The following is a 24,395-nucleotide window of genomic DNA, read 5'->3' as shown; positions in this document are numbered from 1 at the left end:
AGTCCAGCGACGTAGGTCTACGTCGCTGGATGGGAAAGAGCCACTTTGCCGCAGTACAGTCAACGTGACTGGTCAGCAAGTGGTTAACAAACTTTGTTGCAGATTCCTACCTTTTGTTATTCTGAAGAAATCATTGTTTGTTCCTCTGTGCTGAGTGGGTCTAATGGGAGTGGTTTCATAATTATCAATCAGCTGTGGCAGCTGCAGGGCTCTAATGAGGGAATCTGCTGGGCCTGCATCCCTTTAGACGTGTTCCTATTGGGAGTATCTCACCAAAAATTACATTTTTGTTGCAGGGGATGCCAGAAATCTGACTTGTATCTTAGTGCAGACTTCTGGGAAAATTGGTGAGCCAATCACACAAGCAGGAAATGATGTTTCTGGGGGTGTGGTCAGTATACATTCTGTGTACAGAACAGATCCAGGTGGCCATATTGTATTGTATTTTCAGAAAATTACAGTGGCTGCAGATTGGAAAAGGAAAGGTCATTTTTAATAACATTCAATTACAATATGATTTGTCTCGCAATTTTATAAGCCACATTATTTTTTTTTCCCCATGAAAGTGGAGTTACCCTTTAAAAATAAATTGTTCTATGATTAAATTATGCGAACTAGGGGGGCAGCGCACTGGCACCCTTAATGGACCGGCCGTCAGTGACTGCCTCTTTAACTGCTTTAAGACCGCCTGCCGCGCAGGCTGCCTCTCCTGCGCAAACCGACGTAGCCCTACGTCGGTCGCGCTCCTGGTGCTGCTGGGCAGCAGGGATGCCGATGCACGGTGTTGCAATTGTATACGCTATATTGTTTTTTCTTTATTTGCTGATTTTTTTCTGGGGGGCATTCTGTATACACTCCGTGTACAGAACACCTCCAGGCGGCCATATTGCATTTTACAGAAAATGCCGGCAGCTGCAGGTTGAAAAGGAAAGGTAATTTTTAACCACTTACCAACCGTATAACTTAACTGCTTAAGGACCGCCCACGTACAAATGCTGCAACAGGGCGGCCCTTTAGTGCAAAATCACGTACCTGTACGTGAATTGCGACTTATAGCGGGACTGCAAAATTGCGGCGGACATTCTGACACTTTGTGGGAACCAGAGACGCTAATACAGCGATCAGTGCTAAAAATATGCACTGTCACTGTACTAATGACACTGGCTGGGAAGGGGTTAAACATCGGGGGCGATCAAAGGGTTAAATGTGTGCCTAACCAGTGTTTGTGTGTATTGTGTTAGGTGCTTTTACTAAGGGAATTAATGGATTTCATGTAATAACATGAAGATCCCACCCCTCATGTAATAGCATGAAGATCCCCCTGTCCACCCCCCTCATGTAATTACAGAAAACTACCCCCCCCCCCCCCCCATGTAATAACATGATAAATCTCACCCCTCATGTAATAGCATGAAGATCCCCCTGTCCACCCCCCTCATGTAATTACAGAAAACTACCCCCCCCCCCCCATGTAATAACATGATAAATCTCACCCCTCATGTAGTAGCATGAAGATCCCCACCCCTCATGTAATAGCATGAAGATCCCCACCCCTCATGTAATAGCATGAAGAATGAAGATCCCCCTCCCCCCTCATGTAATAGCATGAAGAATGAAGATCCCCACCCCTCATGTAATAGCATGAAGATCCCCCTCATGTAATACCTTGAAGATCCCCCCGCCCCCCCCCCCCCCCACCCCTCATGTAATGACATGAAGATCCCCCTGTCCCCCCGCTGTCTAAGTGTAAGTGGCAGCATTGATGGTTGCTTATTTCTTGCAGGTCTCAGAATGCAGTTGGCCTGTAAGACAAGCCCCCAGCCTACATAATTTATTTGCCGTTTGCAAGAACATGCACAACTGGTTACAGCAGAACCCCAAAAATATCTGCGTCATACACTGCATGGTAAGTGACACTGCATGGTAAGTGACTGCTCTGCATGGTAAGTGACTGCTCTGCATGAAAAGGAAATACATTAATTCATTGATCATTTCTTTTATCCAATGAAAAAAAGTTTATGTGCAACCTTTATTTATTACGTATATTGTAAGAGGGAGCGGCTCAGCTGGTACTGACAGCTGTAACCTGCGCACACCAGACAGGGACACCCACACACTGTCCAAGGTTTGCATGGCAATCTTATTAAGCAAGGCAGCCAACAAACAAAGGTCCATGCAGGAGGATATTGTACAGCAAGTCTATAGCATAAAACAGACAAAACATAGTCTTACCACTAACTAAACTCAGGTCAGTTCCTGGCTAGACAAACAGGCAGTATTTGTACTGTTAGTGTTCTGTCAGCACTCTGTCTTTTCATCCAGCTGCAGGATTCCCCAGTATAGAGAGAGCCCTAAGGCCCCGTTCACACTGGGGCGATCCGACTTGGGGGGGGGGCGACCTCTGAGGTCGCGGTGCGAGCAGCGCGCCGCGACCTTGGAGCGGCCGCCACGGACTTCATAACATTGAAGTCTATGACGGTCGCTCCAAAGAAGCTCCGGACCCTTTTTCTAAGTCGGAGCGACTTGTGTCGCTCCTATTAGAACGGGTCCACAGCTTCCCTATGGAAGGCGACCTACGGCGACCTGTCAGGCGACCAGGTCACCTGACAGGTCGCCCCAGTGTGAACGGGGACTGAGAATCCATCATCTCACATATACTCAGCTGTCCACAGACCTTTATATAATAATGAGGTCTGGTTACCAGGTGTGATATGGCCTTAGGACTGGTGTTTATAGCTCATCAAAAGCTCTTCAAAGTCTCTTGGCTCAAGGGCCCATTCATGTGTAGGCAAGAAAGTTAGGTGACACACATACACTGTCCACAATCATCCCAATCAGTGCCTTTCTCTTTCTTGCTATGTTTATACTATATATATATATATATATATATACAGTGGTGATCGAAAGTTTGGGCACCCCAGGTAAAAATTTCTATTAATGTGCACAAAGAAGCCAAGGAAAGATGGAAGAATCTCCAAAAGGCATCAAATTACAGATTAGACAATCTATTCATCATTGACACTTTCAAAATTACAGAAAACAAAAAAATTTTGTCTGCAAAAGTTTGGGCACCCTGCTGTGTGTGTATATATATATATATATACAGTATCTCACAAAAGTGAGTACACCCCTCACATTTTTGTAAATATTTTCTTCTATCTTTTCATGTGACAACACTGAAGAAATGACACTTTGCTACAATGTAAAGTAGTGAGTGTACAGCTTGTATAACAGTGTACATTTGCTGTCCCCTCAAAATAACTCAACACACAGCCATTAATGTCTAAACCGCTGGCAACAAAAGTAAGTACACCCCTAAGTGGAAATGTCCAAATTGGGCACAAAGTTTCAATATTTTGTGTGGCCACCATTATTTTCCAGCACTGCCTTAAACCCTCTTGGGCATGGAGTTCACCAGAGCTTCACAGGTTGCCACTGGAGTCCTCTTCCACTCCTCCATGATGACATCACAGAGCTGGTGGATGTTAGAGACCTTGCGCTCCTCCACCTTCCATTTGAGGATGCCCCACAGATGCTCAATAGGGTTTAGGTCTGGAGACATGCTTGGCCAGTCCATCACCTTTACCCTCAGCTTCTTTAGCAAGGCAGTGGTCATCTTGGAGGTGTGTTTGGGGTCGTTATGTTGGAATACTGCCCTGTGGTTCTTTTAAGGTGGTGTATGGTCCCAGCCAGACTGGCTTCTTATGTCCCGGGGGCTTCTCCGCTCTGCTTCCGTGGTTTCGGCCAGTGGGGAACGGCATTCCACATTTGGTGGCAGTGCCCCAACGTGAGGCAGTACTGGATTAGGGTGTACAATTTTGTCTATTTCCTGACCCAGGTCAATCTACGAAAATCACCAAAACAGGCGCTGCTGGGGGGCACGGTGGAGAACGCCCCGAGACATGCCATACTAATCAGATTTATATTTGTAGCAGCAAGGATAGTGATTGCAAGGTCAAGGAAGTTGGCCGTCATTCCTTTTGAACTGCTTAAGGCAAAATTATCTTGGATAATGGTCAATGAACGCCTTTCAGCAATACTAAATGACAAAGTGAAGCTCTTTGAAAAGGTTTGGAGCCCGTGGATTGAGTATTTGGAGGGAGATCCCTGAGTTCTGCTTCAGTATGTCACAGTACATGTTGGCATTCATGGTTCCCTAAGGGGTGTGCTCACTTTTGTGAGATACTGTGTGTGTGTGTATAAATATATATATATATATATATATATATATATATATAGATATATATATGTATATATATCTATATATATATATATATATAAAATATGTTGTCAAAAGTATTAGGACACCTGCCTTTACACACACATGAACTTTAATGGCATCCCAGTCTAAAACTGGATACATACTATACAACTTTTTTCTGAGTTCCTTTAGATCTACGGTACAGAGGATGGATGAGACAAACTATGGGTCCCACTATTGCCACATCCCTAAAAATATAAATGTAAAAAGAGAAGAGAGGGATGAGAGAATCCCACAGCGTATTGGGCTCTCTCAGTCTCTCAAATGGTATTGGGACTTTAAAGGCTAATGGTGGGTATTGATCCTGATGAAAATGAGTACAACAATATTATATATGAAAAAAATATATCATTTATTTATAAAAACATACAAAGTTGTATCAAAGAACATGTGTTCAATACACAAATAATACATGTACAAGAGACAGTACAGGTTGTCCACTGGATCCCAAAAAGCCTCTCAAAACAAAAAGGCAATTCATAAAAAATCTACCAAATCATGATAGGATCATGATACCAGTTCATAATAACATGGGATGCACTAGTGGAAAATGTGGAATCGCGACGCGTTTCGCTCAAGTCGCTTCCTCAGACGATTCCTGTAACCCTGAAAAATACAATGTATCAACTCTACTGTTTCATATTCAAAAGGGTTTATATACTGTATATTACAATTACATCAAATTTACAACATTAATTTTGTGCAAATATCAACAATAGTAAAAATAAGAATCATCATAGCAGTCAGGTCAACTTGGTAGCATAGTTTCAAAAAATGGAGCAGAGATCGAGATATATATCTCATTTTGATTGTCAAGTATTAAAATTTTAAGAAAGTAAGAAGTAAAGGATAAACAAAATAAAAAAAAAAAAAAAAAAAAAAAAAAAAAAGGGGGAGGGAAGGAAAAGGGGAGGGGAAAACTTGGGGAAACCCCAAATGTCCCCATACAAAAAAACCCCAGGCCTTAAATGAGGGGGAGGGTGAATGCAACTGACAAGAAAAGCCTAAGAGAAAGATAAGGTCAAAACATTTCATGGCTAGGATGTAGATTCATGGTATAAACGTGTATCTAATAATACAAAACTACATCTATATCACGCTATATCTCTGGGCGACTCAAGAGGAGATAGTCGAGTTACAGGTAGAGGGGGAGAGGATATTACAGTTGGTATATCTGTATATATACCTTCAACTATGTAGTGCAAGGACCTGCCTGATTGCATCAAAATTGAAAGTGTTTAGGCTTGACCTCATATTATATGGTTTTGGTAAATCTAAAGCACAAAATCTAAAGAAGATTGTATAGTGTGTATCCAGCTTTAGTCTGTAGGGTTCAGTATTGAGTTGGTCCACCCTTTGCAGCTACAACCACTTCAACTGTTCTGGGAAGGCTGTCCACAAGGTTTTGGAGTGTGTCTATGGGAATGTTTGACCATTCTTCCAGAAGCACATTGAGGTCAGGCACTGATGTTAGATGAGAAGGCCTGGCTCGCAGTCTCCACTCTTATTCATCCCAAAGGTGCTCTATCAGGTTGAGGTCAGGACTCTGTGCAGGCCAGTCAAGTTCCTCCACCCCAAACTCGCTAAGTTACACTATTTTGCCAAAAGACTTGGACCACCCCTCAAAAAATCATTTGGTGGAGGGGGAATTATGGTGTGGGGTTGTTTTTCAGGGGTTGGGCTTGGCCCCTTAGTTCCAGTGAAGGGAACTCTTAAGGCGTCAGCATGCCAATTTCATGCTACCAACTTTGTGGGAACAGTTTGGGGATGGCTCCTTCCTGTTCCAAGATGACTGTGCACCAGTGCACAAACCAAGGTCCATAAAGACATGGATGAGCAAGTTTGGGGTGGAGGAACTTGACTGGCCTGCACAGAGTCCTGACCTCAACCCGATAAAACACCTTTGGGATGAATTAGAGTGGAGACTGCAAGCCAGGCCTTCTTGTCCACCATCAGCGCCTAACTCCACAAATGCGCTTCTGGAAGAATAGTCAAACATTCCCATAGACCCACTCCTAAACCTTGTGGACGGCCTTCCCAGAAGAGTTGAAGCTGTTATAGCTGCAAAGGGTGGGTCAACTCAATATTGAACCCTACGGACTAAGACTGGGATGTCATTAAAGTTCATGTGTGTGTAAAGGCAGGCGTCCCAATACTTTTGACAATATAGTGTTTTTTATATATATATATACACACAAACACTCACACACACACAGTATATACAATATAGTATGTATGTGTATGTGTGTATGTATGTATGTGTATATACAGTGCCTTGCGAAAGTATTCGGCCCCCTTGAACTTTGCGACCTTTTCCACATTTCAGGCTTCAAACATAAAGATATAAAACTGTAATTTTTTGTGAAGAATCAACAAGTGGGACACAATCATGAAGTGGAACGAAATGTATTGGATATTTCAAACTTTGTTAACAAATAAAAAACAGAAAAATTGGGCGTGCAAAATTATTCAGCCCCTTTACTTTCAGTGCAGCAAACTCTCTCCAGAAGTTCAGTGAGGATCTCTGAATGATCCAATGTTGACCTAAATAACTAATGATGATAAATAGAATCCACCTGTGTGTAATCAAGTCTCTGTATAAAAGCACCTGCACTGTGATAGTCTCAGAGGTCCGTTTAATGCACAGAGAGCATCATGAAGAACAAGGAACACACCAGGCAGGTCCGAGATACTGTTGTGGAGAAGTTTAAAGCCAGATTTGGATACCAAAAGATTTCCCAAGCTTTAAACATCCCAAGGAGCACTGTGCGAGCGATAATATTGAAATGGAAGGAGTATCAGACCACTGCAAATCTACGAAGACCTGGCCGTCCCTCTAAACTTTCAGCTCATACAAGGAGAAGACTGATCAGAGATGCAGCCAAGAGGCCCATGATCACTCTGGATGAACTGCAGAGATCTACAGCTGAGGTGGGGACTCTGTCCATAGGACAGCAATCAGTCGTATACTGCACAAATCTGGCCTTTATGGAAGAGTGGCAAGAAGAAAGCCATTTCTTAAAGATATCCATAAAAAGTGTTGTTTAAAGTTTGCCACAAGCCACCTGGGAGACACCAAACATGTGGAAGAAGGTGCTCTGGTCAGATGAAACCAAAATCAAACTTTTTGGCAACAATGCAAAACGTTATGTTGGGTGTAACAACAACACAGCTCATCACCCTGAACACACCATCCCCACTGTCAAACATGGTGGTGGCAGCATCATGGTTTGGGCTGCTTTTCTTCAGCGGGGAAAGGGAAGATGGTTAAAATTGTTGGGAAGATGGATGGAGCCAAATACAGGACCATTCTGGAAGAAAACCTGAGGGAGTCTGCAAAAGACCTGAGACTGAGACGGAGATTTGTCTTCCAACAAGACAATGATCCAAAACATAAAGCAAAATCTACAATGGAATGGTTCACAAATAAACATATCCAGGTGTTAGAATGGCCAAGTCAAAGTCCAGACCTGAATCCAATCGAGAATCCGTGGAAAGAACTGAAAACTGCTGTTCACAAACGCTCTCCATCCAACCTCACTGAGCTCGAGCTGTTTTGCAAGGAGGAATGGGCAAAAACTTCAGTCTCTCGATGTGCAAAACTGATAGAGACATACCTCAAGCGACTTACAGCTGTAATCGCAGCAAAAGGTGGCGCTACAAAGTATTAACTTAAGGGGGCTGAATAATTTTGCACGCCAAATTTTTCAGTTTTTTATTTGTTAAAAAAGTTTGAAATATCCAATAAATTTTGTTCCACTTCATGATTGTGTCCCACTTGTTGATTCTTCACAAAAAATTACAGTTTTATATCTTTATGTTTGAAGCCTGAAATGTGGCAAAAGGTCGCAAAGTTCAAGGGGGCCGAATACTTTTGCAAGGCACTGTGTACATATATATATATATATATATATATATATATATATATATATATATATATATATATAACTTTCTTTCTTTTTCTTTTTAGCTCAGTCTTGGCATATTGGGTTTGGCCAGGCTAGCACTGTGGCACTCCTAACATAGGTATATACCCATATATACACATATACCCACACAATAGTCACCATGCTGATATTAACGATAATTGCTGTTAAAGAGGAAGTACAGCTTCCTCTGTAACTTGTTCCTATAGGTGAGTCTATGATAAGTCTTACCTATAGGTACTGTGAATATCTCCTAAATTTGCACTGTTTAGGAGATACTTACTTTGCATGCAGCCAGTGACATCACCGTTCCTTCAGAGCCCTGTGCCATGCAGTGACATCATCGCACCTCCGGCCAATCAGATGGCCGGAGGACGCAAACCCGGAAGGAAGACTGGTTAACATGTTGGCCATGTAAGTGTTGTGTGGGCGGCACTGCGGGGGCTTCGTTCTAAGGTAAGTATTTCATAATGAGAGAGTATACGATGCACATTAGCTGATTATGCCTTTGTCTTTCAGGGTTTTTTATTTTTGGGAGGTTTACTCTTTAATACTTTTCTTATATACAGGCATACCCCGTTTTAAGTACACATACTTTACGTACAAATGAATAAAAACAAATTTATGCAGCGCTAGCAACAAATTAGTGACAAAAATAATTTAAAATGAAACCAATCTATATCATATAAATTCAATATATAATGATAAAATATATCAATCACATTAAAGTGCATAAATTTCTATAATAATAAATTAAAGTGCATAATTAAACTAAAAAATTAATAAATATATTTTCCAAGTGTAAGATTTAAAGCGCATAAATGGTGAAATAAAGTCCTTATTGATGATCCAAAAGGTGCCAAAGTGCCAAGTGAATAAAGGTGCTTGTGAGGTGAAGGTGCCCTCTTGGTTCCCCACTCACCGGAATTTGATTGTATAAAAGCCCTTGGTTTTATTGCACATTTGCCCAGGATCTGATGTGGGATTCCTCCGATGTGTCCTCCGTGTTGAAAATCGTCCCCGATATCACCATTAAAAGAAGAGAGGACCATACATCGTGAAGTACGTAAGATATAATTTTATTTCCCCAAAAGCGATTGAATACTTACAAGATAAAAACGTTAAAAAGGCATATAGCAAACAAAGCAAGTGGCGCCGCTCTTAGCGTGCGTTCCACATACAGGAAGTTCCCGACCGGAAATGACGTTACGTCCGCAACCGGAAGTGCGTCAACGCGTTTCGTCGTCACACTCAGCGTCTTCAAAGGCTTTGCAATAAAATCAAGGGCTTTTATACAATCAAATTCCGGTGAGTGGGGAACCAAGAGGGCACCTTCACCTCACAAGCACCTTTATTCACTTGGCACTTTGGCACCTTTTGGATCATCAATAAGGACTTTATTTCACCATTTATGCACTTTAAATCTTACACTTGGAAAATATATTTATTAATTTTTTAGTTTAATTATGCACTTTAATTTATTATTATAGAAATGTATGCACTTTAATGTGATTGATATATTTTATCATTATATATTGAATTTATATGATATAGATTGGTTTCATTTTAAATAATTTTTGTCACTTATTTGTTGCTAGCGATGCATAAATTTGTTTTTATTCATTTATTCTAAGAATTTCTTAGTGTTTGCAGCAGCTGCACACTCTCACAGTTTTTTCACTGAATAATTTATCACTATTGTGCAGCGCGGGTTTAAATTTGTTTTTTCATTCATACTTTACGTACACTCGCGAGTACGGACACAGCCTGGTCAGCTTGGCATGGCATTACTCCCAGTTTCTAACATTGGCGTCTATGGGAAATCGTGGTCAGCTCGACATGGCACTGCTCCCAAACCATAAGTGACAGGGATACCAAACCTAGGGAGCAATGTGAGGGGACCCAGGACTACAACATATCCTATTTGTGGCCAGCCAGCTTGCCTAGGAAATGAAAAAAGGTATTGCTTCACTTTAAGTACATTTTCATTTTACATACATGCTCTGGTCCCATTGTGTACTTAAAAGCGGGGTATGCCTGTATTGTAGTACATGTGTGTGACATTTACAGTGCAGTATTTATAGAGTAAGGTATGGCTTTAGGTTGTCAGCAGTCTGGTAACACTAACTGCATTTTGTGTTCTGTGTTATACAGGATGGACGGACCGCCTCTGCAGTCTTAGTCAGCGCAATGTTTTGTTTTTGTCACCTTTTCTCCAATCCCATCCCCGCCATTCAACTACTCAATGCAAAACGCCCAGGTATAGGCCTGTGGCCGTCACATAGGCGGTAAGTATGGTCATGTGTTACAGGGGGGGAATAAATATACACGAAAATCAAATACAAAATTTGGGTTTTTCTTGAACAATAAAAAAAACACACACAGAGTGGGGCGCAAACGCCTAGTGCGTTACCACTATACAACTTTATTACATCCAAAAAAAAACGATTACATACTAACAAATGTGAAAAACAACAGAGGTATCGTATATCAACTCCAGCCGTAGGTGATGTCATCTAGCCACACGGTTGGAAGGCTGACGCGTTTCGGGGGACACGCCCCCTTCCTCAGAACTTTGTCTAGGAGAATTAATTGTTTCTGACATGGCCACACTTTTATCCTAATACTCTACATCCCTGGTTCACGACCTGTGGCCCGAGGGCTGCATGCGGCCCTTTGGCATATGATGTGTGGCCCTCAGACCTCCGCAGTCTGTAGTGGGAACACTGATTAGGTTAATGGCATTGATCCATATTAGCCTCATTTTCATTTTCTATCACGTACTGTGATGGATTAGGTGAAATGTCTATTTTTCTATGTCTATTTTATGCTGTTTTGGATCAGACCAATCGTCTGGTGAGTATCTGCCCCCTTCCTGATTTGGCCCTATATAATGTGGTGCATGCACGAGAAGAACCACGCTGAAATGTGTTCAGGTAAGTGATACTTCCTTTATTGCTACGGGATACGTGGGGTTATGTAGGCGAGCGGCTATTGTCCTGGGCAAGTGCGTCATGAGCATAGTGTTATCTGATTGCTTGTAGCTTCTGATTGGTCATGTCAATATAAGCAGGGCCATCTTTAACCACTTTACCACCGGAGGATTTTGCTGTCTTACGTCCAGGCCACTTTTTGCGATTCGGCGCTGTGTGACTTTAACTGACAATTGCGCGGCCGTGCGATGCTGTATCCAAACGAAATTTACGTCCTTTTTTTCCCACAAACAGAGCTTTCTTTTGGTGGTATTTGATCACCTGTGCGATTTTTACTTTTTGCGCTATAAACAAAAAAAATGCGACAATTTTGAAAAAATAACAATATTTTTCACATTTTTTATATGAAATTCCCACCCTAAAAAAATGTAAAAATCTAAATTTTTTAAAATTTTTAGCCAATTTGTTTTCTGCTACCTATGTTTGGTAAAAAAAAGCACAATAAGCGTATTTTGATTGGTTTGCGCAAAAGTTAATGCGTTTACTAACAAAGGGAAAGATTTCTGTCATTTTTGGAGTTTTTTTTTTTTAACGCGTAATGGCGGCGATCTGCGATTTTTTTTTTTGCGGGACTGCGACATTGCGGCGGACAGATCGGACCCTTGACTGACATTTTTGACACTTTTGGGGGTACCAGTGACATTACTACAGTAATCAGTGCTATAAATATGCACTGTTACTGCAAAAATGACACTGGCAGGGAAGGGGTTAATTTTATTGGAGAGGGAGGGGTTAATGTATGCCTGGTGCTTACTGACATGTGTGTGGGGGGAGGTGACTGAGTGACACAGGGACAGATCGCAGGTTCAGCTATGCTCCCAGCGTTCTGGTCTCCACCTCATTCAAAGTCCCAAACCTTTCCTTTATTCATGTAACCAGGGATGGGGGCACTATATTCGGTGCTCCATTTAAAGTCCCAACTCCTGCCTTTTCTAGTGTAGCCGGAACACAAGACAAGGGGTCGTCAACAGCCGGGCAGTGCGGGTACAGGAACTTGAGATGGAAGCGGTATCAAGATACAAGCCAAAGTCGGTACACAGTCTGGCAGCGAGGTGCAAAGGCATAAGACAGGAGCAGGGTCAAACGCAGGCCGGGGTCACAGGTAGGCATGCAGGAATCCAAAGGAGAACGGAGGACAAGCCGAGTCAAAACAGGTGAACAGGAAGCAGGTCAGGGCACTGGTGAACCGGAACACTCAGCAATGTGCTCCTGTCATTGCTCAGTTTAAATAGGTCATTTGGCGCCAATGCATGCGCAAACACAAGTTTGCGCATGCGCACACACGTTTCTTCTTGTACACACGCTAATGCCTTTTTTTTTTTTTTTTGAAGTGATCAGCTGGGGGAGGAGAAAACAGCTGCACACTGAGCTTCCCATTGAATGGCTGTGCAGGGCAAGTCTGATCATTGTGGGAGAGCACACTGAGTTCCCAGCATAGCTAGAGAACTGACCATGATGTGCTCTCCTGCTTACTGTGGTCAGTTTTTAATAGGGAAGCAAAGGGACTGAACACCAGGGATTTCACATAAAGGAAGCAATACAAAGAGAACAGGAGATTCTCTCATACAAGTACATGGTACAGCAGCCACATATCAGGAATATGAAGGGTTGGGGTAATGTTTGTGTTTTATCCTCCTCTAGGTACATAGGATATATCTGTGACCTGGTTTCTGACAAGCCGGTGCACCCTCACTGCAAGCCTATTGTCATTCGGAGTGCCACCATCAGCCCTGTGCCCTGCTTCAATAAACAGCGGAATGGATGTCGGCCGTTCTGTGAGATCCTGATCGGGGAGACTCGGATCTTTAGCACCATGCAGGACTACGAGAGGATGAAGTGAGTGTCCGCGGCCAAGGCTTGGGAAATATTCACTATACATACAAGTTCTGCTGATCACGGATGGGATGTCAATCAGTATTCATAGGTGGGCTCCACCAAAGCTGAGCTCCAGCTACCCGGACACAGATGACATAGGAAACCTGGCAGCGGTTTTATCCGCATTACCTAAATAAAAAAAAATAAAATAAGCTTTGGATTTAGTTACACTTTAACCCTTAGCACCTTAGTGGTCAATGGATATGGGCAGAACGAAAAAAAAATGTGTTTTTCGTTTTGTTTCGCTATTTAAATAATTTTGTTTCGTTAAATTAATTTTCGGAATTTATTTTGTTTCGTTTATTCGTTTTCGAATGCGATTAGAATTTTTCAAATTTGATCGAATTGAATTTAATTCGACCCAATTCAGAAACTTCGAAATCGGCATTCGAATTTAAATTGGCATTCAAATTTATTCTATTTGAAATTCGAATTTTGAAAGGCGGACCTTTTTGTATTCTTTTTATTTTATTCAAATCTATTGTTTTTGCTATCCTATTCTTTTCTAATCTATTCTGTTTGAATTACAATTTATTCTATTCAAAATTCGAATTTCGGAAGATTGTTCTGTTCTTTATATTCTGTTGTTTTTTTATTAATATTTTCTATTCTATTTTACATTATATTTTTTTTCTTAATCTATTTTCAATAATTTTCTATTCCATTTCTTTAATTTATATTTGAATCTATTCTTTTCTGTTCTATTTTATATTCTATTCTATTCCCTTTTTTCTTTTCTATTTTATTGAATTAAATTTTTTTTTTTTCTATTATTTTCCATTCTATTATCCATTATATTTTTTTTTCATTAATTTCTATTCTATTCTTTTCTATTCAATTCTTTATATTCCATTCTTTACTTTTCTATTGCCTTTTTTATCTATTTTATTCTATTCTGTTCTGTTTTACTCTATTCTTTTCTATTTTATTAATTTCTATTCTATTCTATGCTATGCTTTTATATTTTATTCCTTAATTTTTTATTATATTCTTTTATTTTCTATTATTTTCAATTCTTTTTCATTAATTTCTATTCTTTTCTATTCAATTCTTTATTTTCCATTCTATTCTTTTCTATTCCCTTTTTTCTTATCTATTTTATTTTATTCTGTTCTGTTTTATGCTATTCTTTTCTATTCTATTATTTTCCATGCTATGCTATGCTTTTATATTTTATTCCTTCGTTTTCTATTATAGTCTTTTATTTTCTATTTTTTTCAATTCTTTTTCATTAATTTCTATTCTATTCTTTTCTATCCAGTTCTTTATTTTCCAATCTATTCTTTTCTATTTCCTTTTTTCTTATCTCTTTTATTCTATCCTGTTTTACTCTGTTCTTTTCTATTCTATTATTTTCTATTCTATTCTATGCTATGCTTTTATATTTTATTCCTTCATTTTCTATTATATTATTTTATTTTCTATTCTTTTCAATTCTATTTCATTGATTTATATTCTATTCTTTTCCATTCAATTTTCTGTTTTCCATTCTATTCTTTTCTATTCCCTTTTTCCTTATCTACTTTATTCTATTCTGTTCTGTTTTACTCTATTTTTTTCTATTCCATTATTTTCTATTCTATTCTATGCTTTTATATTTCATTCCTTCATTTTCTATTATATTATTTTATTTTCTGTTCTTTTCAATTCTATTTCATTGATTTATATTCTATTCTTTTCCATTCAATTCTTTGTTTTCCATTCTATTCTCTTCTATTCCCTTTTTTCTTATCTATTATCTATCTGTTTTACTTTTTTTTTCCAGTCTATTATTTTCTATTCTATTCTATGCTTTTATATCTTATTCCGTCATTTTCTATTATATTCTTTTATTTTCTGTTATTTTCAATTATTTTTCATTCATTTCTACTCTATTCTTTTTTTTTTCATTCTATTCTTTTCTATTCACTTTTTTCTTATCTCTATTCTTTTTTTATTCTGTTATTTTTTATTCTATGCTATGCTTTTATATTTTATTCCTTTATTTATTCCTTTATTTTCTATTATATTATTTTATTTTCTATTATTTTCAATTCTATTTCATTGATTTATATTCTATTCTTTTCCATTCAATTCTTTGTTTTCCATTCTATTCTCTTCTATTCCCTTTTTTCTTATCTATTATCTATCTGTTTTACTTTTTTTTTTTCCAAATTTACTCTATTTTTTTTTCTATTCTATTATTTCCCATTCTATTCTATGCTTTTATATGTTATTCCTTCATTTTCTATTATATTCTTTTATTTTCTGTTATTTTCAACTACTTTTTATTCATTTATATTCTATTCTTTTTTTTTCCATTCTATTCTTTTCTATTCCCTTTTTTCTTATCTCTTTTCTTTTTTTTTTATTCTGTTATTTTCTATTCTATGCTATGCTTTTATATTTTATTCCTTCATTTTCTATTATATTTGATTCTATTCTTTTATTTTCTATTCTAATATGTTCTGTTTTAATCTATTCTATTATATTCCCTTATTTTCTATTCTATTTGTTTTCAAAATAATTTTTCGAATTTGATTCAAATTTAGTTTCAGGTTTGTTTAAATTCGTTACTGTTATAATTCTGAAATCCGGATGCGTCCGAATTTCGATTCGGAACGAAACAAACCGCACATGTGTAGTGTCAACTTTCTTGATAGGACAGAATACTGGCGAGGCCCCAGGGGCCGCACAATAAGTTCCAGAGGACTGCGGGATGGGCACCGGGGTCTCGGCAACACCACTATTTTCATGTTTTCCCTAAACAAGCCAAGTATAGTTGGAGGGGAGAAAGATGTTAGGCTGTAGATGGAAAGTCGCTGTTTTCCCACACTAATGATCTCTTCTTTGCACTCCAACCTGTTCATTAATTAAATTGTTTTGCCTTTTAGGGAATATCGGCTTCAGGAAGGGAAAGTGGTGTTTCCTCTGGGTGTCACCATTCATGGTGACATTGTTGTCTCTGTTTATCATATGAGATCCACAATCGGTGGAAGACTACAAGCGAAGGTAGGTGCTATGAACACCATAACTGTATTGTCAGGCTGCTGCACACATCTCTTGTTTCTGTTGGGTTCCTCGGCTGCAAAATAAAAAAGTTGAGTCTTTGCGCTACCAAGGGAAGAAGGATTTTTGTAAGGTTAGCAATAAGGGATGGGATTCATAGCACCACTTGACATCCCCCCCCCCCCCCGGAGGGTTTTTCACCCTTCACGAACAGGGCATTTTTTGATATTCAAAACTGTGCTAACTTACCGGTAATTGCACGGTCATGCAACACTGTATCCAAATTAAATTTATATAAATTTTTTTTTTTTTTTTACACAAGTAGAGCTTTCTTTTGGCGGTATTTGATCCCAACTGTGTTTTTTATTTTTTGCGCTATAATAAAAAAAAATGTTTTTGAAAAAACAATATTTTTTACTTTCTGCTATAAAATGCATACAGTAAAAAAAAAAATCAAATTTCTTCATCAATTTGGGCCAATATGTGTTCTGCTACATATTTTTGGTAAAAAAAAAAAAAAAAAAAAAAAAAAACAATACGTGTATATTGATTGGTTTGCACAAGAGTTATAGCGTCTACAAACTATGGGGTTTTTTTTTTAATGGAATTTTTTTGATTTTTTTGCTAGTAATGGCGGCGATCAGCAAATTTTAGTGGGACTGCGACATTGCAGTGGACAAATCGGACACTAAGTGATACTTTTTTGGGGACCAGTGACTCTAACTGGGTTTTTTTAAAACTATAAAACATATCCCATAATAACATTACATTTCATACATTTAGGCCAAAATGTATTCTGCTACATGTCTTTGGTAAACTGAGTTTTTGGGGACACTATACTAGAGCTGGGCGATAAAACGATACCGATATGTATAGTGACATTTTCGATAGCAATAAAAGACTTTGAACGATAAAACGAAAAGTCCGCTCCGACGGGTTTAAGCTTTAAAAATGGCGCCGCCCGTCGCATACATGTCACCGCGCACGCGCCGCCGCCGCTCGGGAGAGGCCGGGAATAGCCGAAATTACACGAGCGGTGGCGGCGCGTGCGCAATGACGTGGCGGCGCCGGGCGGCGCCATTTTTAAAATGAAGGCGCCTCTGGAACAGGTAAGTGAAACAGCTTCACTACCTGCCATTATGCAGGGCTGCGGGCACACTACAAGGGATACAGTGCTGCGGGCATGGTCTACCTGTACCATGCCCACAGCACTGCATCTCCTGTAGTATGCCCACAACCCCGGATCCTCTTGTACCATGCCAGTACCCTGCATTCTCCTGTACCATGCCAGTACCCTGTATTCTCCTGTACCATGCCAGTACCCTGCATTCTCCTGCACCATGCCAGTACCCTGCATTCTCCTGCACCATGCCAGTACCCTGCATTCTCCTGCACCATGCCAGTCACCCTGCATTCTCCTGCACCATGCCAGTACCCTGCATTCTCCTGTACCATGCCAGTCACCCTGCATTCTCCTGCACCATGCCAGTACCCTGCATTCTCCTGCACCATGCCAGTCACCCTGCATTCTCCTGCACCATGCCAGTACCCTGCATTCTCCTGCACCATGCCAGTCACCCTGCATTCTCCTGCACCATGCCAGTACCCTGCATTCTCCTGTACCATGCCCGCCGCCCTGCATTCTCACCCTAGGGTCCTTATTTTAAATGGGTAATAAAAAATATCAATAATTATCGATATCGACCGATATGAAACACTGATATCGTGATACAGTTTTCAGCCATATCGCCCAGCCCTACACTATACTATTGGGGACACTTGTATAGTTCTGATCGTAATTAAGATACTGATCCGTACTATACTGGTAATGGCGGTGATCAGCGACTTATAGTGTGACTGTGATAGTGTGGCGGGCAATCTAGCGTTAACTGACACTGGCAGGGAGGGACACTAACTGACACTGACGTTGCTGTTGACACTAATAAAGCAATCTGTGATAATACTGTACACTGTACTAATGGCACTGGCTGGGAAGAAGTTAACATCAAGGGGTTAACTGTGTGCCTAACAATGTGTAATGTGTGCTTCTTTTACTAACAGATCTGTCTTTTTTTCCTCCCTGAGTGCCGGTTCACATGCATGCGATGCAGGAACCCTGCGAATCCACTGCGGGTTCCCGCATCGCATTAAAATCGCAGGCAGTTCACACTGCCATATGCAATCACTGGGGGTGTCAATACAAAGTTAACGACTTCAGTTAACTTCGTATTGACACCCCCAGCGATTGCATATAGCAGTGTGAACTGCCAGCCATTTGAATCAGTTTTCATATTGCAGCTCGGACATGAATCAGATCGCATAGGTGTGAACCACCATGTGATCCGATTCTGCTGCGGACCCAAAAAAGGGTCCTGTGCGAGTTGTTTTCTGAATCCGATGCAAATTCAGCCATACAATCTGTATGGCTGAATTTGCATCGCCCAGACATCGCATGTGATTTTTATAGCAGTGCGCTCTGAATCGCTCTGAATCACATGCGATTTCTGTCATCACATTAATGTGAACTGGGGCTCAAAGTAGTTGATTTCAGGGAGAAGAAACAGACAGATCGGCGTCTTTGCACAGAACTCTGTGTTGCAGTTGTCTACAGCCGATCAGCAGGTTTCAGCCAAAATCGTTGGCTAAAACCTGCTGACAGACTTGTGCTGTGTCCAATCACAGCACGGGCGTGCTGCCAAACCAGGAAGTACATTGCAATGTAGGGGTACGTTGTGGTGCATGGCTGTGCTGCCTGCCGGCAGTACATCTGCTGCGAGCGGATCAGCAAGTGGTGAACTTACCCAGAAAAATTGAGAGGCAAATTAAAATTGCCCTTTTGTTGTCTTGTTCCTTGTTTGAGTCGGGTAATTGATCTGTGTTGAACTGATTCAGGTCATATATGCAAATATTTGCATTGATTGTGGAACTTTTGAAGTTCGATTTGGTTTTTATTACTAACTTACTGTACACAGATAATTTAGATTTCTAAAAAAAATAAAACACATTTCGTAGGAGAGGCTCAAAAATGCTCCGCTGACCTCTTGTACGATCAGAAGTAGACATGTGCCGCTTTCTGGTCTTTTTGCCACAAAAACGAAGCTTTTAAGCTAAATATTGATCAAAGGCTCAATTAAATTCACTGCATAATCTTCTGAGGCCGGATAATATTGCACAATCTCAACTTAGGACAGTCAGTTGCTGTATTTAGCGCACACTTTTTTAAACATCTATGGTTGGGAGGAATGTGGAGCTGCGTCTGTCAGTGAGCTTCAGAGAAAAGGAATTGACCGTAAGTCAAAAATCCAGTTTTCTTAGCACACACTTTTTAACTCCAGAGACATACCAGCCAGGAGGACCATTTGCACCTGTGATTTTTAATGCTTTGGAAGGAGATGTCTATCATCTATTACTCTATCTAGAAGACATTCAGCAAATTTACCCCACCAGGCATCTAAATCCAGGGCGCAAGGTTTTTTCCGTTTTTTTCTTTTTTTCTTTATGATGACCAATTTCCTAACTGACAACAATTAACTTCATTATATTTCAAAAAAGTGTTCGCAGAAGAAAACCATATCCTCCAATCCGAGTATACCTGTGTCACTCATTTTGACCCCTTGTGGAGCCGTGGTCCGCCCCTCTCTCCCTCCCTTCCGTACTCACGGTCCGCAGTCTCTTCCCCCTCTGTGTGATATTCATTGCAGTGCAGGCGGTGCTGGGCCCTGTGGAGTCCCCTGGCTTATCTCTCTCTGTTGTTTCTACAGTCAAACATTTTAATCAAGCGACTGTGCTCATAACAGTGACCGAATGCATGATACCCTTCAGTGGAACTATGGTCTAAGACCCCGGAGGAAGAGATAACATATGCTAATTGGAAACACGTAGGGTCTCTATGGCCTTCTAAGGTTCCCCCATGTCATGCTTGGTCACATTATGCAACTGTTCAGCTGCTAATTTTGTTTTTAACATTTATCAGTATATATATGGCTATGTATGTCGTTTCTACAATGTTTTTTTTCTATATGTATTAATAAAATCTCATAATTTTTATACATTCATGAGTGGTTGCCCGCTATAGTCCCACTTAGGGGGTTCTCTTTCTTTGTCCACTGCCAAATACAGGGATGAGGGCCACCTAACTCATTAACTCTTATACAAGACCCTACTTCGCCAATCCTTGCTGGTGTAACTGCAGAGATCATACCATCCTGCTATGTAGGATCATATATCTCTGTGGTTACATCAAAAGCCACGCCCCTTGACAGTAAGAATCACGCCCCTAGGGACACACTTAACCCCTTGTTCACCAATAACGTTAACCCCTTCCCTGCCAGTGTCATTTTTACATTAACAGTGCATATGTATAGCACTGATTACTGTAGTAATGTCACTGATACCCCAAAAAGTGTCAAAAAATGTCAGTCAAGGGTCCGATCTGTCCGCCGCAATGTCGCAGTCCCGCAAAAAAAAATCGCAGATTGCCGCCATTACTCGTTAAAAAAAAAAAAACAATAAAATGACAGAAATATTTCCCTTGGTTAGTAAATGCAATAACTTTTGCGCAAACCAATCAAAATACGCTTTTTGCAAATTTTTTTTTTTTTTACCAAAAATATGTAGCAGAAAACAAATTGGCCTAAAATGTTAAAAAATTTTGATTTTTACATTTTTTTTTTTTTGGGGAATTTCATATAAACAAATTTGAAAAATATTGTTATTTTTTCAAAATTCTCGCTCTTTTTTTGTTTATAGCGCAAAAAATAAAAATCGCACAGGTGATCAAATACCACCAAAAGAAAGCTCTGTTTGTGGGAAAAAAAGGACGTCAATTCAATTTGGGTACAGCGTCGCACGACCGCACAATTGTCCGTTAAATTCACGCAGTGCCGAATCGCGAAATAGGCCCTGGTCTTTGAGCAGCTAAATCCTCCGGGGCTTAAGTGGTTAAAAAGAAAAAAAAAAATCTGATCACTTTTATTGCTGTCACAAGGAATGTAAACATCCCTTGTGACTGTAATAGGCAGTGACATCATTGACATGAACTCTTTATGGAGGAATCGGGGGTCAAAAAAAAACCCCAATCCCTCCTCTGCACTTCAAAGTATTCAAAACGCCAAAATCTGCATTTTTGAATACTTTGGATTTTTCAAAATCGACGCAGTTGGCAGCCAATAAACCGGAAGTGACATTGGTTCTGGGTTACTACATCGGAGACCTGATGAAATCTGATTTTGCCTTTGTTCAGGACTCTGACCAGCCGGGTCTCCCAGTGGGAGGGGGGGGGGGGCACGACCCCTCCCGCTCCTTGTGATAATGGCCAAGCAGCTACTTAGTCGCATCAGTTGTTATAACCTAAAAGCTGATCGTCCGCTGTAAAAAAAATGGTACCGGGGTGAAGCCTGTAGCTGCATATCACCCCGGTACCACCCCTTCAACAAAGTGACGGACAGGTACGTAGTTTTGCGGGAAGTGGTTAACCACTTCCGGACCGGCTTCGACATATTTACTGTGGCAGGCTGGCTCTTACAGGCAAAACCACGTAGATCTACAATGCTCGCCTGGGAGGAGCTAGGGGGGCGAGCGTGCACCGCCGGCGGCACTCTCCCGCCCCCAATCGTCAGCGGGGAAGCCGATGCGTGTGTCAGGCGGCTCCGATTACTGCCTGACACCCGCAATCATTCCCCGCTGAGAGAGAAGAATGGTCAGCTGTTGTAAACACAGCCGACCGTCCTTCTCCATGGAATGATCACAGAGCCCCTGTGATCCTTCTATATAGGATCACATGTCTCTATGGTCATCTCAGAAACCACGCCCCCCCACAGTTAGAATCACTCCCCTAGGCTCACATTTAACCCCTTGATCACCTATACTGTTAACCTCTTCCCTGCCAGTGTCATTATTACAGTAACAGTGCATATTTTTAGCACTGATTACTGTAGTAATGTCACTGGTCCCCCCCAAAAGTGTCAAAAATGTCGGTTGGGGGTCCAATCTGTCCGCCGCAATGTCGCAGTCCTGCTAAAATACACAGATCGCCACCGTTACTAGTAAGAAAAATAAAACAATAAAAATGACATAAATCATTCCCGTAGTTAGTAGACGCGATAACTTTTGTGCAAACCAATCAAAATACGCTTATTGCAATTTTTTTTTTACCAAAAATATGTAGCAGAAAACAAATTGGCCTAAAATATTAATATTAATATTTTTTGAGAATGTTATATAGCAGAAAATGAAAAATATAGTTTTTTTTTTTTTTCAAAATTGTCGCTCTTTTTTTGTTTTTAATTATAATGCAAAAAATAAAAATCGCACAGGTGATCAAATACCACCAAAATAAAGCTCTGTTTGTGGAAAAAAAAAGGACGTAAATTTAATTTGGGTACAGCGTCGTACGACCGCGCAATTGTCTGTTAAAGTAACGCAGTGCCGAATCGCAAAATAGGGCCGGGTCATTAAGGGGGAAAATCTTCCGCTCCAGAAGTGGTTAAAAAAAAAATACATTTTATTTGTATAGCAATAGTCAACCGCACAATATAAAAAGTGGTATAGAAATACAAAATACAGATTGGTCCCTCTTGACGGTTGCTACACCCCCAATATTGTGGTCACTTCTACCTGGGAAATGACTCCAGAGAAGGTATGAAAGTGTAGATCGTCAGACTTGACATGTTTCGCAGTAGCCGGCTTCTTCAGGAGAAAAATAGAGAGGACTGGACGCTAAAAATAAAAAGCATAAATGTATATACAGCGTAATGACATCACTAATGATGCAGATATTTTATACATATCATGCAATATATTTATTTAGAAGAGAGGTATGAAAAACATACTAAACCAAATCAGTCGACATTCATAGGGGGCATCAAGGCATAAACCGCTGGGCGAGCATGGGAACAGATATAAATAGGCCACTAAATGTACTGTATATACTGTATGTGTGGATATATAAAATATTATTCTTAGTTCACATTCCATATGGTATTAAAGATCAAAACATTATACATAAGACACAAAATATATCCCAGCGTGGTATTACTTTGAAACCAGAGATCAAAGTTATTGTTGTAGGCGGTGGGATGGATAAAGCTTGGCTGGACCCCAGGGAATTAAATTGGAAAATTCCATGCCCGGGCAGAGTATATCCCAGAACAGACTCCGTAGCTATTAGTAGCTTGATGGTATAATATATCTAAAATTAACCACTTCACATCCCAACCATTTCTGACACTTCGCTCCTACATGTAAAAATCTACATTATTTTTGCTAGAAAATTACTTAGAACCCCCCAAACATTATATATGTTATTATGCAGAGACTCTAGCAGTGATGGCTAACCTTGGCACCCCAGATGTTTCAGAACTACACTTCCCATGATGCTCCACTACACTGCAGGGTGCATGATCATCATGGGAAATGTAGTTCCAAAACATCTGGGGTGCCAAGGTTCACCATCACTGCCCTATAGAATAAAATGGTGGGTGTTGCATTTCTTTATGTCCCACGGTATTTGCTCAGCGGTCTTTCAAACGCAAAATATTAAAAATCTATATTAAACAGGGGCCTGTGAGGGTGCCCACATCCCTAATGACTATACATTACTATACTTACACAGTGGGGCCAAGCGTATCCAAATGCAGCCAAGTTAGATCTAGCTGCTGGGAGAACAAGTATGGAAGGCTCATCTAAGGGTCTTACCTTCAGTATTTGAAACCCTGTGGAAGCCAGGGCACCTGCTACAAACTTCAGGTATACTAGAACATGGGAAACCTTGCAGAATTTAAGGATGGAATCCTCTGCTCCCGACTGTAAAGAATAAGATGTCTGCAAGTAAGCCGAGATAAGGGATTAAGTGGCAGTCAAGACTTGGTCAGGTCCTCACTTCCTTCGATCCAGTGACCGCCGCACCTCTTGGTAAACCAATTACAAAAGGCCTGTACGGATCATTCTTCCCCTTAGAACTTGCAGTGCAACTAGTGTTGGAAAGGTTGCCCCACTCCTCCATTCTTCTGAGCAAGACTTCCTCAATATTTCCTGTGACACTCAAGCAGTATTTCCTAGGGCTATCACGTTTGGGAGAAGATTTCAGATATCCAAGCGTCAAGCGATAAACTACCTTATTGCTACCATTATCAAACAAAATGGCTCTAGTTTCTCCAGCACCATACAGCACCAGCAGACGTCCTCTGACCAAACGCGTAGAGTTGAGTCTTCTACGTCATTACGTCACTTCCGGCATTTGGAGCCAGAGCCGTGGAACGCGGAAGCTTCCTGGCCGAAAACTACTGATCGCGGACAGCCTGTAGCCTACTCTTGAATTACCCGATTTCCGGTATAAAGGGCTTATTTGAACCG

The 24,395-nt window shown here is 40.4% G+C and overlaps 1 protein-coding gene across 3 annotated transcripts in view; it reads left to right on the top strand.

Moving 5' to 3' along the window:
* The window catches only part of DNAJC6 (DnaJ heat shock protein family (Hsp40) member C6), a 190,949-nt gene that overhangs the window by 103,774 nt on the left and 62,780 nt on the right, over nt 1-24,395 (top strand). For all 3 annotated transcript variants that reach the window (XM_082264991.1, XM_082264990.1, XM_082264992.1), the window contains 4 exons: nt 1,784-1,906; nt 10,342-10,475; nt 12,822-13,016; nt 15,929-16,046. In XM_082264991.1, the coding sequence (XP_082121117.1) occupies nt 1,784-1,906; nt 10,342-10,475; nt 12,822-13,016; nt 15,929-16,046 (570 nt within the window). The remainder of the gene's footprint in view (nt 1-1,783; nt 1,907-10,341; nt 10,476-12,821; nt 13,017-15,928; nt 16,047-24,395) is intronic.

This window comes from Pelophylax lessonae (genome assembly GCF_965119305.1).
Source record: "Pelophylax lessonae genome assembly, chromosome: 8".
Lineage (NCBI taxonomy): Eukaryota > Metazoa > Chordata > Amphibia > Anura > Ranidae > Pelophylax > Pelophylax lessonae.
This window is presented reverse-complemented; position numbering and strand designations above follow the sequence as displayed.